At 42.0% G+C, this 15743-nt stretch overlaps 1 protein-coding gene across 1 annotated transcript in view; it reads left to right on the top strand.

The window, feature by feature from the left end:
* The window catches only part of dnah6 (dynein, axonemal, heavy chain 6), a 60925-nt gene that overhangs the window by 25217 nt on the left and 19965 nt on the right, over positions 1–15743 (top strand). Inside the window, exons 33-49 of the mRNA XM_030093440.1 lie at positions 612–719; positions 898–1024; positions 1228–1440; positions 1525–1746; positions 1939–2061; positions 3194–3376; positions 3529–3672; positions 4671–4892; positions 6764–6911; positions 7267–7424; positions 7805–7936; positions 8818–8989; positions 10011–10157; positions 11398–11471; positions 11575–11729; positions 13831–14062; positions 14142–14294. Coding sequence (XP_029949300.1) covers positions 612–719; positions 898–1024; positions 1228–1440; positions 1525–1746; positions 1939–2061; positions 3194–3376; positions 3529–3672; positions 4671–4892; positions 6764–6911; positions 7267–7424; positions 7805–7936; positions 8818–8989; positions 10011–10157; positions 11398–11471; positions 11575–11729; positions 13831–14062; positions 14142–14294 — 2713 coding nt within the window. The remainder of the gene's footprint in view (positions 1–611; positions 720–897; positions 1025–1227; positions 1441–1524; positions 1747–1938; positions 2062–3193; positions 3377–3528; positions 3673–4670; positions 4893–6763; positions 6912–7266; positions 7425–7804; positions 7937–8817; positions 8990–10010; positions 10158–11397; positions 11472–11574; positions 11730–13830; positions 14063–14141; positions 14295–15743) is intronic.

The raw sequence follows: 15743 nt of genomic DNA, 5'->3' as shown, positions 1-15743 counted from the left end.
TGTTTACAGCATGCTTCAAATGAGGGGGGAGACACATAGAGAGCAGCAGAAAACAAAGAATTCAGTCGTAGCTGATCTGCGTAGATTTATAAATAGACCTGAATGGATGTTTTTTGACCACATGTAGTGGAAGTGTGTTTTGTGATACCTCGCAGCAGAAACCCAGGGAACTGTTGCTGTTAGCTGGAGATTCATTGTCTGCCTCTCCCTTAATAATACTCTCCTGACTGTGCTCGTTCCACACCAAGCTCATATTCATTACCTTCCGCTCTAATGTCACAAATGTTTTCACTCTGTCTATTAATCCAGTGGAGCCTGCCTGCAGTGAACACAGATTGTACAATATTGAATTATCAGAACTCATTGGTTGCTTATTATCTTTACTACATCTGCATGGATATCAGTCCGTTTTTCACAAGTGATTTTTCAGTTACACTTTAGACAAGTATGGTGTTGTATTTTCCTAATTTTTTATATCATATATATCATTTTGAATCACATTTATGCTTTGGAGGAAAATGCTCCGGTTTTACAAATTCAATGCAAGTATTAAGCATATTATACTATATTAGCTATTACACCAAATGAAGCAGTTATGTGTTTCTTCTCAGGTCACTGAAGAGAGACAATCCCCACCTGAGTGAGGAAGTGGTGCTTATCAGAGCTCTGAGAGATTCCAATCTGCCAAAGTTCCTTGCTGATGATGCTGTGCTGTTTGGGTGAGCTCAGCAGGCGCTTTGATAAGGAATCAAGTGTTGCAGTCCAAACGTGCCCATGAAGGCAGAACTTGATAATTATGCAATTTCCAATATGATAAGCATCTTTCCAGATGAATTTTCACACATATGTCATAATCATGACTGCATTTATATGACTAATCTCTACATTCCACTTCAGCGGGATCCTATCAGACTTGTTCCCTGGTGTGTCCATCCCTGAGCATGACTACGGTATGCTGCACTCCACCGTCCTGGAGTCTCTCATCAAGCGAAGCCTTCAGCCTCTTCCCAGTATGATCAAAAAGGTACACTGTGGCTGGAAAATTCAATTTTGCTCTTTAAAAGTAATGCATCTGGTCAATCACATGCAAGAATTCAACATGTTAGTGGAAGGCACTGGTCAGAAAGGGCTTGAGCTCCACGTTTGTTCGGAGAATTGGTTTTCACTGAAATTTTTTCTTAAACCGTCTTGTGGTCTTGAGTCCTACGTCTCTTTTCTTGCTCCCAGGTGATCCAGCTCTATGAGACCATGCTAGTTCGTCATGGTGTTATGTTGGTGGGGCCCACCGGTGGAGGTAAGACCACCGTGTACACCGTCCTGGCAGACACTCTGGAGACTCTCCATCGCTCCGGACTCCAGGATAGCAACCCGTTCTATCAGCCCGTCAAGACCTATGTGCTCAATCCAAAATCAGTCTCCATGGGAGAGCTCTATGGGGAGGTACTACAGGCAAAAGAAAACCTGAAAACATCCAGAATGGCTTAAATCATCTTTCTTCACTCATGTTGTTCTGATTCCAATCAGGTTAACACATTAACGCTGGAGTGGCGAGATGGACTGATGGCGCTCAGTGTTCGCGATGCAGTCAGTGACACCAGTAATGACCACAAGTGGGTGATCTGTGACGGGCCAGTCGACGCCTTGTGGATTGAAAACATGAACACTGTGCTGGATGACAACAAAATGCTCTGCTTGGCTAACAGCGAGAGAATCAAGCTCACTCCATCCATACATATGGTGTTTGAGGTCAGATGCCATGTTTTTGCTGTTCTGCATGCATCATTTCACTTTTGCATGTGCTTCTATGTCTTCAGGGAAGGTTTCACATCATGTTGGATAAAATTGTAATACTCCCTCATGGTTTTAGACTCGTGGTTGTCAAGCCATCGTTGGTTGACTGTGATGTTTTCAGATGACTTCATGAACTGTGTGTTTCAGGTCCAGGATTTGGCTGTGGCGTCTCCAGCTACAGTCAGCCGCTGTGGGATGGTGTACATTGATCCTGATGAGCTCAAGTGGTTGCCCTATGTACAGACATGGCTCAGTGATCTCAGTGCCAAGGTAGTACATTATACATCTCTGCATTTATTCATGTGCTTGTATGATTACAAGTAACCATACAGATCAACACATAACTGCTGTAACAGAAAATATTGGGGAAAAAAAGGACATACAGTGGACTGGTTTGAAATGTACAGGGTCACCACAGCTGCAGTAAATATTCTCTTGGACTTGGTAGTTTCAGAGTTGACAGTCACCGTAATAACAATCCCACGAAGAAGCTGAGAGTGATGCCAGCAGGCTTCCCCTTGTTTCCCCGGGCCAGAACCCAGAGCCACATCCTGGAGGTAGACTTCCTCCGAGCTGCCAGACCCCCCCCCCCCCCCCCCCCCCCCCCCCCCCCCCCCAGCTCCTCTGAGAGGGGCAGAAAATCAGCCAGCTCCCACAGAGCTTCAGACTGACCCCCATGAAGAGAGGAGAAATAAGCACCATCCAGAAATTCTCATAACCTTAACTGAGCTTAATCATTCAAATGCATTGAGGCAGCTGTAGATTATGAGAATACTTCACAGATTCTTTGATCTCACCCTGAGATTGTTCTTCTTTTTGTAATCTCCATGTATTTTGATGAATGTCGTCTGAAGCTTTAACAACCCCTTATTGTCAACTTTTGGATTTCTTCCCCGTCTTTTTAGACTACTGTTAATTGCAGTAGTTTTTTTTTTCTTTTTTCTGCTTTTGTGTGTCTCTGATGGCTTTATAATAAGTTTTAAGCAACTTAAATCATGTTTCTATCTTCTCATTCAAAAAAACCAAACTCTTCTTTAGTTGGTGTTCCATGTTTCAGTTTGTAATAGCAGTTTTTTCTCGCGTTTTTCTAACTGTGTTTTATATTGATTTTGCAACCATTAGGAGTAGTGTTGTTTTTCTCTTATTCACTCCAGGCTAGTGGCAAGTGCATAGATTGAAAAAATAGTTCATCAGTGTATTTATTGTGTCTGTTCGTGAGAATGAGAAGATCTGTAGTGATGCTAAATCTCTGAAAACTCTAAAGCTCCAGCTGAACTGTGAGCTTATCTTTCCGTCTTTCCATTCATAAAAACACACTTGGTCGCTTCAGTGATCGGCATCTGCTGCATAAAACCCTGCACCCTGTACGGATCACACTGTTCTGGCTCTCTGCTGTTTCCAGCTTCCAGACCCGGTGCGCTCGTACCTGCTGGAGCTGTTTGAGCAGTATGTGGAGGACGGCCTTCAGTTCGTCTCGAAGCACTGCGCTCAGGCAATCCACCAGGTGGACGTCAGTAAAGTCGCCACTCTGTGCTCCCTGCTGGAGGCATTGCTACTGGGCAAAGGAGGGCCGGACCTCAACACGGTACATTAAGCAGGAGATTAAACTGTCGTTCTGTTCAGTTGTTCTGTGAGTCACAGAATGAGTGTAACATAAAGAGATGCATTGAAAGCATTCTTTATTCCGACAGTGTCAAGACTTGACCGATGAGCTCTTTTCTGGTATTTGTGTTTTAGGATTCCAGGCACCTGAACAGTGTGCTGTGTCAGACCTTCATCTTCTGTTACCTGTGGGCGGTGGGCGGAAACCTGACCTGTGCCCACTGGGACACTTTTGACACGTTCCTCAAAGAGCAGTTTAGAGACAACAACGATGCCAAGGTAGGTTTTTCTGCAAACAGAGTTTCATGGAGCTACACACTGTTATCACACACTAAGACACACGGTATATACTGTATCTGAAGACACATCTCAGAGCTCATTCATCCTTTCCCTCTGGGTTTTCTGGTGTCTGTTTGGCTGCTACTTTTCACAAAGTCATTCCAACTTGGACCTCAGACCAGGCTAAGTTTTTTTTTCCTGCTGGATTCCCTTCCTGCGTGAAATACACAAATGGCTTGAGATGGTATGCCTCTCATATCACAGGATTCATTTGTTCTGAGGCACAGCTAATCTGAAAGAAGGTTCCACTCCGTGATCCCGCTCACTGAAATGAAACAAAGACAAGGGCATCCTCACTGCACACTTTATTGATACCATCGGTGTGATACAAGGAGTATGCTGGAAAGGTAAATAAAGTAAAAAGACGAGCAGTGTGCCAAGGTTATTAAAGTTCATGGCATGTCATTATTCAGCCTTCCCAAAATTAGCGACTCATTAACCTGTGGTTTATGAAATGGAAAAAGAATAAAGTACAAAGACAAAGTCGAGTGGCCAGTGATATTACACAGTGAGTCCTTCAGCCTGTTGGAAATGGAACGGCAAGTGGTTGAAAAATTCGACTTGTCTGGCAGTAATGGATGATGATTGATGAATTACCTGAAAAACGGCAGCAGAACTCTGCTGGGTGTGACAGTTCGTCGCTTACCTGAAAGTTGAATGCACAAGTGAGGGATGAAAATCAGTCGTTGGACTGAATTACGTCCCACACCCTTCCACATCTGTTTTTCTGTCCAGGAAGATGTTACAACGGTCGATTGTTGACAGAAATGCTTGCGCAAATAATGCGTTGTTACTATGTGACACTGCTGCTACAAGGAATAAAACAACATATTTTGTCACTGACACAAATTCATGCAGCCACTTGTGTACCCTATTTATCAAGTCTAATAAGTTTTTTGTGTGTTCATCTCCTGATTTCATCTGTATATTCTTCGTAGCTCCTGGAGTCTGTCACCCTGTGGAGCGTCTACATGAACTTTAGGCAGAAGTGTCTGCAGCCGTGGGAAACGATCATTCCTTCATTTGAGTACAACCGGGAACAGCCCTTTTTCGAGATGCTGGTTCCCACCACGGACACGGTGCGGTACGGCTACCTGATGGAGAATCTCCTGTCCGTGAGGCGTTCAGTGCTGTTCACTGGTGACACCGGAGTGGGGAAGGTAAAGATCCTTCTCGAAACTGTGTCTTAAGTCAAAAGCTCCCAGCGGGAGTGCTTCCTCTCACAATTGACAGTTTTCTTGCGAATTGCAGTCCCAGTGGTTTGTCTGTCCATGTTTTATTGCCACATTATCCAGCTCAGAGCCAATCTCAGCTGACACTGGAGAGAAAGGAGATTTGTTAATTCATGACATGCACTCATGTAATTCAGTGGCATCAAATCAGCTGTGAGACGAAATTGGAACCCTCATACAAATGCACACAGAGAATCTGTACACTCCACACAGAGAAGACTCCGAAGCTCAGAATAGGACCAGTGACATCCTCACTGTGAGGAGAAAGCGCCGAACACTAAACCACCTTGCCACCTTAACCAGTACTCATAGTGTTTTAATTTTAAGAACCTTCAAACAAACCCTTTTGGATACACTGGAAAACAAACTTTAAATAATGTTGTACAACATACAGATTCATGTTGTGTTCGGTTCGATTTGAAATGATTTTAGTACCCAGACTTATTCAACAGGCATCCAAACTACACTCCTATTTGTTCTGGTGGCATCATGCGATTTCAGGTTGAAAAAGCAGGAGATTTAGATGTACATACATGGAGAAACTTGTGGTATTAGGGTCGCAGGATTGGTAATACTGTATATGTTACTATAGAGCTTGATATCGACTTTAGTGCAGCTGATTTCCATCACTTGAACAGGCTCCATTCACTTTTACATGTCACATTTCATTCATTCACTCTCACAATCCCACATTGACTCACAGATGTGACAGCTGTCATGCAACATGCTCGGCCTGCACAGGGCGCAACGTTTGGTTCAGCGTCGCCGACAATTAAATGTAGAGGCAGTACAGATGCAGCACTGAACCACCGACCACAGGGATGAGCGTTAAAATGGTGCCAGCTGAGACACGCTGCCTGCTCTTCAGCCCCTCTGTAGAGGCGCCTTGGAGCTTTCAGTATATTCATTGTGGGAAAAAAATGTTCTTTTTTAATGTGCATGCCACACTATTTTTTTTTAAATACTCTAATCTTCAGGTGGAGAAAAAGAGAAAAAAACTTCTGAAATCGACCACAAAAGCAAGAAAATGTATTAGAATCTGTCTAAATTGTCAGTATCACACTTCATGAATACAATGTCAGTTTAAGTGCGGAACAAAGTTTTTTTTTTCCACACACATTTTTTTGGTGGAATCTTGCAAGAACAACTGTTTTGGTCATAAAAGTTGCAGACCCCAGGACACAGACCATGTATGAATTATTTAGATCTTATTAAAAGTCCATTTAAAGCATAAAGTATCAAACTTATCATTGGTTGTGCCACAATCATACTGCAATATTACAATATTAAAATATGACACTCATTTACCGACATGAGTTACCTTTGTACAGATGGTAAGATAAATTGAGTTAGATATGGAACAGGTTGTGCTAAATATGGATTCAAAAAAAAAAACAACAACAAAAGAATACCGGAATGAAAAATCACAACTGCTTATGAGCACATGACCATGAAATCCTGGCCCCAAGGCTGTGAACTCACTTCTCTCAATTTCCTTCTCTTACAAAATGTGGAACATTTGATTTAGAATATATCCGAGCCCGGTTTGGAGCTGGATGCATCGACTCAACTGTTTTACATTTGTCCATTTTCTATCTATGGCGTTGCTTTGTAGATGAAATGCTTATGTTTTATTGCAATACCTCAAGTGACGACATAGAAAAACTGTCAGTGATACAATATTTTTAAAACTAAACTTGTTATAGGTTTGGTCTGACAGGACGGACAGTGTGGAGTGTAGACTATGAAAACTAGTGTTCACCCATCAGAGAACGTCTCTCTGTCTCTGTCTCTTGCAGTCTGTGGTTGCTCGGAGCCTTCTGAACAGGATTCAGGAGAATGCTGGTTACCTTCCAGTCTACATTAACTTCTCTGCACAGACGTCTTCCGCCCGCACGCAGGAGATCATCGAGTCCAAACTGGAGAAAAGGAGAAAGAACATTCTCGGTCGGAAATAACAAATACAGAATCAGTATTGTGTTTCCTGAGAAATTCAATCATCTATCTGATCGACAATATTGCCTCCAGCAGGGACTCCTGATAACTCTGTTTATAGCTGCTTTGGCCTCTGGTTTCTCAAAAGACTCACACTGAAATTATTCTTGTGCTCTTGCTTGCTTTCACATTTCTTTATTTCCATGATCCAGTTTTACAAGCTCCACATTTAAAAACGTTGTTCTGAATGTTTACTTCATCCATATAGCCCACAGGCCTTATGCTTGACACCCCCGGTCTACACACCTACATCTGGTGAAAAATGTCAGCATCCTCTTTCCGTCTTTTTCCGGTTCCTTCTGTTCAGGCCCGCCTGGTAATAAGAAGTTGGTGGTCTTTGTAGACGACCTGAACATGCCGAAGCTGGATGCTTACGGCTCTCAGCCTCCGATAGAACTCCTCCGTCAGTTTCAGGACTTCTCTGGCTTCTATGACAGAAGCAGATTCTTCTGGAAGGAGATCCAGGTATTCAAACATGTGGCACCTCTCACTCTGAGCAGGATTCACACACTTCTTTACTTTTACTGACTCAGCCAGCAAGAACTGAATCTGTCCTCGTTATTTTCGAATAAGATTTTCATATCATGTGTTTGTTAACACTGTAGCTTAAGATGATATCTTCAAGAAGTGTGTGTATTATTAATCTTGTGTGATGTAAGGGGCGATTGTCATCCATGCTGCGTACCGTCGACGGGGACGCAGATTTAGGATTACGGTTTTCCAGGAGATGTAATCTCATGCTGCAGACATCATTAGATACGGTTTCTGATGGGAGATATTCTCATTTCTATGTATGTTAGCGTTAATATGCTCCTCTTTGCTTCTCCTTTCCTCTCGTCCTTCAGGAAATGACCATTGCAGCTGCGTGCGCTCCTCCAGGAGGAGGACGCAACCCCGTAACGCCCCGATTCATTCGCCACTTCAGCATGCTCTGCCTGCCAACGCCCTCAGAGCACAGCCTCAAACAGATCTTCAGAGTCAGTGACTGCACAGATACAGACTAGCCATAACATTATGACCATGTGAAGTCTCTTTTCGGTTTCTGCAGCAGTTAAAGCTTCAGCAGCTCTTCTGTAACGTCAGACCAAAGGCAGCAGCCCTCGCTCCCCACATGCTTCTAATTTCTATTGACTGAGGTGTTGGATGACCCATAGAAGCTGCTGTTTTCAAGATTCTCAGAGCCATTCGTCTAACTAACACAGTTTAGTCCTTGTCAGACCTGCTTCAGTTTTCATCCTGGTTCTTTCTTCTCTTTTTCTAATATATCAAATAATATTCACCCAACCCTGATTTGCCGGCAGCACAATTGACTTCACCCATCAGCGATAAAACACTGATGTCTGTATTTCAAACTGAAAGATAATTGCTTTTGAATATCTCATCAATGTCCCAATGCCTGGATTTGTTCTAATATTCAGAATGTAGTTCAGAGTGTACGTACTTCTCTTTCTGATCTGTCTTTACATCTTTCTCTCTATGTCTGTTTTTTTTTAATTTCCTATATTTGAAATCACTTATAAACAAATTCAGAACTTTCATCTTGAATTACAGACGTTTACTCTTGCTCTCTGTCTCTATTTAGAATGAAAATAAAATGAAGAATAAAGCAAATGCAGAACACAAACCACAGAAAACAGGGTGCTTTAGAGTATGTGAGAAAGAAAATATGAGGAAGATTGTACAATACATGCTTTACAAATAAGCTATTTCAACAAAATACAACCTAAAGGAAATGAAACAAAAGGTGGTCATATTGGATAGATGCAGCTTTTTCCAGTTCTTTTTTACTATTCCATTACGACCAACTTTCTTTCCGTCCCTCATTGTACGTCTCTCTTCTCCCCTAAACTCCATCCAGGCCATTCTGAACGGTTTCCTCGCTGAGTTTTCCCAGGAGGTGCAGAACTGTACTGCGAAGATTGTGGATGCAGCTGTGGAGATTTACAACCGTTTGAGTGTGGATCTGCTGCCCACTCCAGCTAAATCCCACTACGTCTTCAATTTACGGGATCTCTCCAAGTGTGTCCAAGGTGAGACTTGTGCCACTCACTTTTGGTGTTCAGTTCACTAAGATTTCCCCTTATCAAGGGGCAGCAAATAAAACATACAGATGCAAATATTGTTTGAATTTCCATAAAGTCGGGACTGTGTGGGAAGCATAAATTACAGCAAAAAAGATCCAATTACTCCTCATGAACCCATTGTTATATTTTTTAAGTAGGTGTTTTTAGCCTTTAATGGAAAATATTGGAACATTTTTAAGCGTGTTGGGACAGTGCTATGTTTAAAGGTGATAATCAGGATGAGGTGGGATGAAATTTGAACTTTTTGGGATTGCCTTTTTTCATTATTATGTATGCTGAGATCCAAAAGTTCTGCAAGTACAGGATGACAAAATAAGAATATATGATAGAGAGTGAGATGACACCACCCCCCACCCCCAACATCCAGTACAGCAACTTTAACCTTTTCTTTCTTTCTTTAAGCTGCATCTCCTCACGTCCTGTATAATTTAAATTGTGCATATTGTCCAAGCATTGTTGAGACTGAGGTGTGCCAACATACCGTTTCTGTATTGTCTTTTTCTCTGAGCGCATCACATGTAAACATAAAAGGAAGACACGGTCTCAGTCTTTCCACGCAACATGAGGCGCAGCTATAATTTATCTCTTCAAGCTACATTACCAACATGTAGGCCTCTTCTCTGCTTCCTCGTGCACCGTCCTCCTCTCTCTGCCTTCGCTCCCTCTCTCTACCCAGCAGGCATCGTCACAGCATAAAAGAAGCAGAGAATTTGCTTCCACACCCTTTTTTTCCTGCACAATAGTTTTTCAGTATAACTTGAATGTGTTTGTCAAACATGCAGCGCCTTGTAGCAGAACATACACTATCCTAATGAGGAGGGACAAAGACTCACTTCCACTCCTTTTTTCGGTGATATCGATGAAACATAGGAGCTAATATATTTATTGATGCCTTTTCCTGTTGATTTCTTCATCCAAAAAAGCATTTGCATCAGTTCTTCTCACCTCTCCCTCTGTCTTTGCTCAGGTATACTGCAGTGTGACTCCAGTCAGGTCCGGGACAAGACCCACATCTTCCGCCTCTTCTGCCACGAATGTCAGCGTGTTTTCCACGATCGACTCATCAACAGTCAGGATAAGATTTTTTTCAACACCATTGTGTGTGAGATGGCCGGTAAGAAAGAGGCAACGCTTCAATCTGAAAGCTTTGTGTTTCTAGAACTCGTGTGTGATCGTAGCGCTAAGAGGGAGAAAAACTGAGTTTAGCAAATAATTCATGTTAGAAAGTCTGTTTGTTTCCCTTTTCGGTGGTGCCACAGTTGTACAGAACATGCATTTGTGGGTTGGTATGTAGCTCACCCCTGATGAAAACTCTACTAAAGTGAAACAGCTCTATGTTTTATTATTTAGGACTTCAAAACAATCAGAAATATCTATTGGTTTAACAAACAGGAACCTCAGCAGAATGTGAAAGAGCCAAACAGATACAACAACCTGACACCTCCTCTTTTTCCTTCCATTTCTTTCCCCTTGCTCCTCCTCCTCCTCCTCGTCCTGCTCTTCCCCTTTCTTCGATTTCCATCTCCTTCCTTCTCCGCCCATCTCCGGCTTCCTCCTCCTCCTCTTTCTCCTCCGGCCCCCCACAATGCTCACCACCCTGTTCACACACTGCCATCAACATTTGTCACCAACACACCCAGCTGTGTTAGTTGTTTCAAATGTTAAAGGGAAATAAACAGGTTTTCTAATCAGAATAAGTTTCATTTCAAACTTAAAGGTGCATTAAGGAGTTTTACAACCTTAAAAATACTTATTTTCCACCATAAATATGTTACACATTTTTAATGATGTGTACAATGTACCCTGACATATTCATTACAAGTACCTCTAACAGCGCTAAATTGTCACTTGAAAGTTGCAGTGCCGGTCCGGCACCAGCATTTTTTTGGGGAGAATTTGAAAGGAATGACGTAATGCGCGCTCTGGCTGGATAAGTTTCGATTTGTCCGCCATTACTCCGCCAGATGCTTAGTGAGCAACAACTGAGCAGGATCTTCCAGAAAGTAAGAACAGACTGGCTTCTAGCACTGCCACAGCTCCAGCACAGACTCCACCAGGTAAAAGAAACTTAAATCTTACTTGAGCGCTTCTAAACGAGCGAAGACGGAGTCCCCCTCTTCCGTGCACTCGTGCCACAGGGACAAGTTTTTCACTAAGCTGCATTACGCCCAAGGCCTGCAGGGGGCGCTGTTTCGCATAAAACGTGCAAACTCCTTAAGGCACCTTTAAAGTCACTGAACAACATAAGAGACTAATTTCTTAATATTTGTGCTGAATTGAAAATCTCATGAGTTTAGAAATGCCCCAATGTTAATCACTTTTTTTTTTTTTTGCTATCTTCTTGTTCCCGGCAGGTAAATATTTCGATATCACCTTACAACCTTCTTACTTCGTAACTCAGCCCATAATATTTGGAGACTTCATCAAGGTCAGCTTTACTAAAAGAGAACTTTTCATCCATAAATCCACATTGAAATCCTTCACAGCTGTTTTTTTTACCTTCTCTGCCTCCATCCAATAATAATGCTTAGGTGGGTGCTGACAAAGAAGACCGTCTGTACGAGGATCTGACAGACATAAATAAGATCCAGGCTGTCCTCCAGGACTATCTAGATGATTATAACATGACCTTCTCCAAGGAGACCAAGCTGGTTTTCTTCCAGGATGCTGTCGAGCATGTCTCCAGGTCTGTTGGTCAATTTGATTTAGTTTGATTCTTTTGTTGTTTTGTAGTACATGGATTTCTCAGTTGGTGGTTACTGGTTAATGAGTTGCAAGCAACAGTATGTCCAAACTGTGAAGACAAAGTTACGTCAATGTAGACAGCTCATTAGAAAACCAATCAACATGACATGACCCGCAGTGAGGACTGGACACACGATTCAGTAACAAGAATCAAACTAAACTATTTATTTCAACTCCAAAAATTGTTAAATGAAAAATTAATCAGTTTGACAGGCAAAGTGAAAAAGAGACACCATCAGGCTTTTGGCAACCGAGCACACAGAAGACATGTTGCACAGGCACAACACAGAGCTGACACCTGATTGATCACCAAGAAGAAAATCTGCTTTTTCACTCACTTCTTTGAGAAAAAAAATATTAATGATATATGAAAAGGTAACACATCCTCATGAACTATGCGTTCCCCCTTGGGATAAATTAATCCTTATTTGCAATTTGCATAAATGTCCTTCAGTCTCTGATGCCAGCTTGCCTCAGCCTCCAACCCCCTCTGCCCTGTGGGTTGATTAAATAAACGATTCAAATTTGGACGTTAATTATTAAGCCACTGGATTTCTGATTATTGAACCACAGCTTGTGTCAGAGCTGGTGAAGATCAGACCGCATTTAGCACACTTCTGCCACAAGAGGAAGTTGGTATTCTAAACAAAACACACTGAGAAGCAGTTAACTTTTGGAACGAACAGCTCTTTCTGAAAAGACGTATTTATATGTAGCAGAACTTGTGGTTCTGTCCCAGTTTTCAAGCGATGTCCCTGTTATAGATTCGTGCACGTAACACGATCATTGCAGCTTCCCTGCAGACCGTGTGATAAAGATTTGATGCCATTGATGACTTGATTTTGTGTCAGGCAGTCATGTCTGAGCTAATGCCTAATTTGCAGAGATGGCTCGTTCTGTACAAATCAGCAGTTTGGAGTTTCACCTCAGTTGAGCAATGAATTATCTTTGACCTGGTGGAATGATTTATTTTAAATGATTTGAGGATCTGTGGCATCTATCGCCAAGCTCATGAACAGCCGCTGGCACATTTCTGAGGCATGATGAGGCTTTGGCAAGAGGACGCCAGAACTTGGGGCCATAATTCCAGATTTAAAATGAAACATGTTCCACTTGTTGATCCCTGAAGAATTTCCAATGACTGTCATTAGAACTTCATCTTATGAAGGGAATCAGTGATAACATATTTACATCTTATTGAAGATGAAGTCCTTGTCTTCATATATTTACTTTGCAAGCAACTCGTCCCCTGCAGTGTTGTTATTTTCACCATTTTAACTTTAATATTATTCTAAAAGTAAAATATTTCTAGTTTTTTAACATCCTCTTGTCACATTCGAGACATTACTCAGTGCTTCTGTCCTATGATGCATGTTATTTATTATAAAAATATGTGACACTATGATTTCACTGTTTGTGTGCGTATGCAAATTGAAATTGATATTTTTGGTATGGATTGCATGAATAATGCAATTCTAAGCTACACTGAGTTCCCCAAGACCAGAGCTATAGAAAACCAATGTATTATTGTAATTATCATATGGCTTTCATACAAAAAAAGATTACTTTGATAAAATAATTATCTGTCATAACTGGAATCATGTAAAATAATATTATACTTATACTAATATTGTACTACTGCCTCACATCTTACAAAAATATCAGCAATCAGTGTATCTGATGTTGTGGATATAAACTTGATAGTGTCACTATGTAAAAGATAAACTGATTATTTTATCAGTTGATAATTAAATAAGAGATAAAACCTTGATGTAATTGATCTTTGGAGAAGGTGTGATTGTCGATGAGTTTTACAAACGTGTCATTGTCAGCAGTGCTGTTTTTTTCATAACTGTCTTTTGTTTGATGACTAATGTGAAGTGATTTGCATGTTTTTTTACATGTCTGGAAATCAAAAGAAATTACAGATTTGAGAAAAAACAATTATTATTCATTGTCATTTCAGAATGTTTCATCAGCCTAAAGATGCATGACTTACTTTAGCTGGTCACTAAACAGTGTTTGGCCTCTTTCCCTTTCAGGATCGCTCGTATGATTCGCCAAGAGAGGGGCAATGCCTTGCTCGTAGGGGTGGGCGGCACGGGGAAGCAGTCCCTCACCCGGCTGGCGGCTCACATGTGCGGGTACCGCTGCTTTGAGATCGAGCTCAGTCGCGGCTACAACTACGACAGCTTCCACGATGACCTGAGGAGGCTGTACAGGATGGCAGGCGTGGAGGGGAAAGACATGGTGTTCCTCTTCACCGACACGCAGGTATGAGAGGGCTCGGCTGCTTCGGCACGTTTAAATGTCTGCACATGTATCGCCGCATCCTCTGTTTCTGCCATGATAGATTGTGGTGGAGGAGTTTCTGGAAGATATCAACAACATGCTGAACTCTGGCGAGGTGCCCAACCTCTTTGAGAAAGACGAGCTGGAACAGGTTCTAGCAGACACTCGGCCCAAAGCCAAAGAGGCTGGAATCAGTGAGGAGAACAGGGACGAGGTACGCTCACACTGACAAACACACTCATGTTGGAGAAAAGACAACGTTTTCCCAGCAGTGAGGAGCTGTACTGTGACTATCTGCAGTAGGAGCAGCCAGTCGGAGGAATTCCAAGAACCATCGATGGCAGTTTCTCAAACTCTTTAGCAAAAACTAATTAAACTTCACTTTGATTATGTTCCCTCATATTCGCTAATTATAAATTATATTTAAGAGTTTTTAGCCAATTGTGGGCATACCATATTCCTGGACGAATAAATGAAGAGGTGATTTAGAATGAAATCTGAATAGTGCCAGATGTGCTCACATCGGCTAAGCTGTACATTTGCCCTTCTTCACTTTTTGCTTTTTCTCTGGATGATTAGCTGTGCATTGCTCTATGTGATTGTACTTATTATGTAGTTATTCATGGGGGATTTGTTTTTGGATTTTTAGTTTGTTTTTCTATTATGGAGTCATGACTCCACTACATTGGGATTTGTGCTGTAAAGAGCTAATTAAATCAATTGTGCCTGTGCTGGATTACTAATATGAAAGGCAGATTTGCTCATCAGTGGACACAGTGGCAGCTGGAGCGCAGTGTAACCCATGAGTGGAAGGAGCAGACTGAGCAGGAGTTGTGAGCCACCTGTCCATATGTGCAACTCATACTACGTGAATACACTCATCCTGCGTTTTGAATTTCAAAGCAGGCATGGTTCTAGCTGTCTTTTTTAGAGAATTTTCTATCCATCCATCCATCCATCTCCTAAACCACTTTATCCTGGTCGGAGTTACAGAATGCTGGAGCCAATCCCAGCTAACTACAGACGAGAGCAGGATACAGTGTGGACAGGTCGTCACTCCATCACAATACAAGAGACGCATGAGACCATGTGGACAGTATCCGAGTACAAAATGAAACAGTGACAGTACCCAGCAGCCTGGAACATGGAGGGATGGAAGATGAGTATTCATAATGTGTCCACTGGAAGGACACTAACCCAACACCGAGACTCAGAACTGACCAGCAGATTATTGCAGTGCCTGTACCCTGTAGGAATGCTGCAGTAAGGGTTAAAGCTCATATTGTTACTGCATTAGCATTAGTGTGTCTACGCCATGCAGTGAGCGTGAGTTCTTGAGAACATTCATGTTGAAGGCTGCAGATGTTTTGAAGGCAGAGAAGCGGAGGATTTTTCCAACAGAGAAACTCAGAGGTTGATGAGATTTCAGATTGTTTTTCTCCAGAAATTTCAGCTCGTTCGAATTTTAACTTCAGATTCCAAAACGGGAAGACCCAACCTAAAGTTAAAGAGGAAATTCAAATACTTTCAGACGTCAGAGGAATATCTCTTTGTCTCAATATAGGTGCCATCACAGTCACCCCGTCTAAGCACAGACAAGACTGTACTGTTAAATATTCAGAGTTAAAGTCTTTGTGAGCAGCTGAACTGTAAACGTGTGTTT

The sequence above is a fragment of the Salarias fasciatus genome, chromosome 6 (genome assembly GCF_902148845.1).
Source record: "Salarias fasciatus chromosome 6, fSalaFa1.1, whole genome shotgun sequence".
Taxonomy (NCBI): Eukaryota; Metazoa; Chordata; class Actinopteri; order Blenniiformes; family Blenniidae; genus Salarias; species Salarias fasciatus.
Note: the sequence above shows the minus strand (reverse complement) of the source record. Positions and strands in the feature narration are given on the sequence as shown.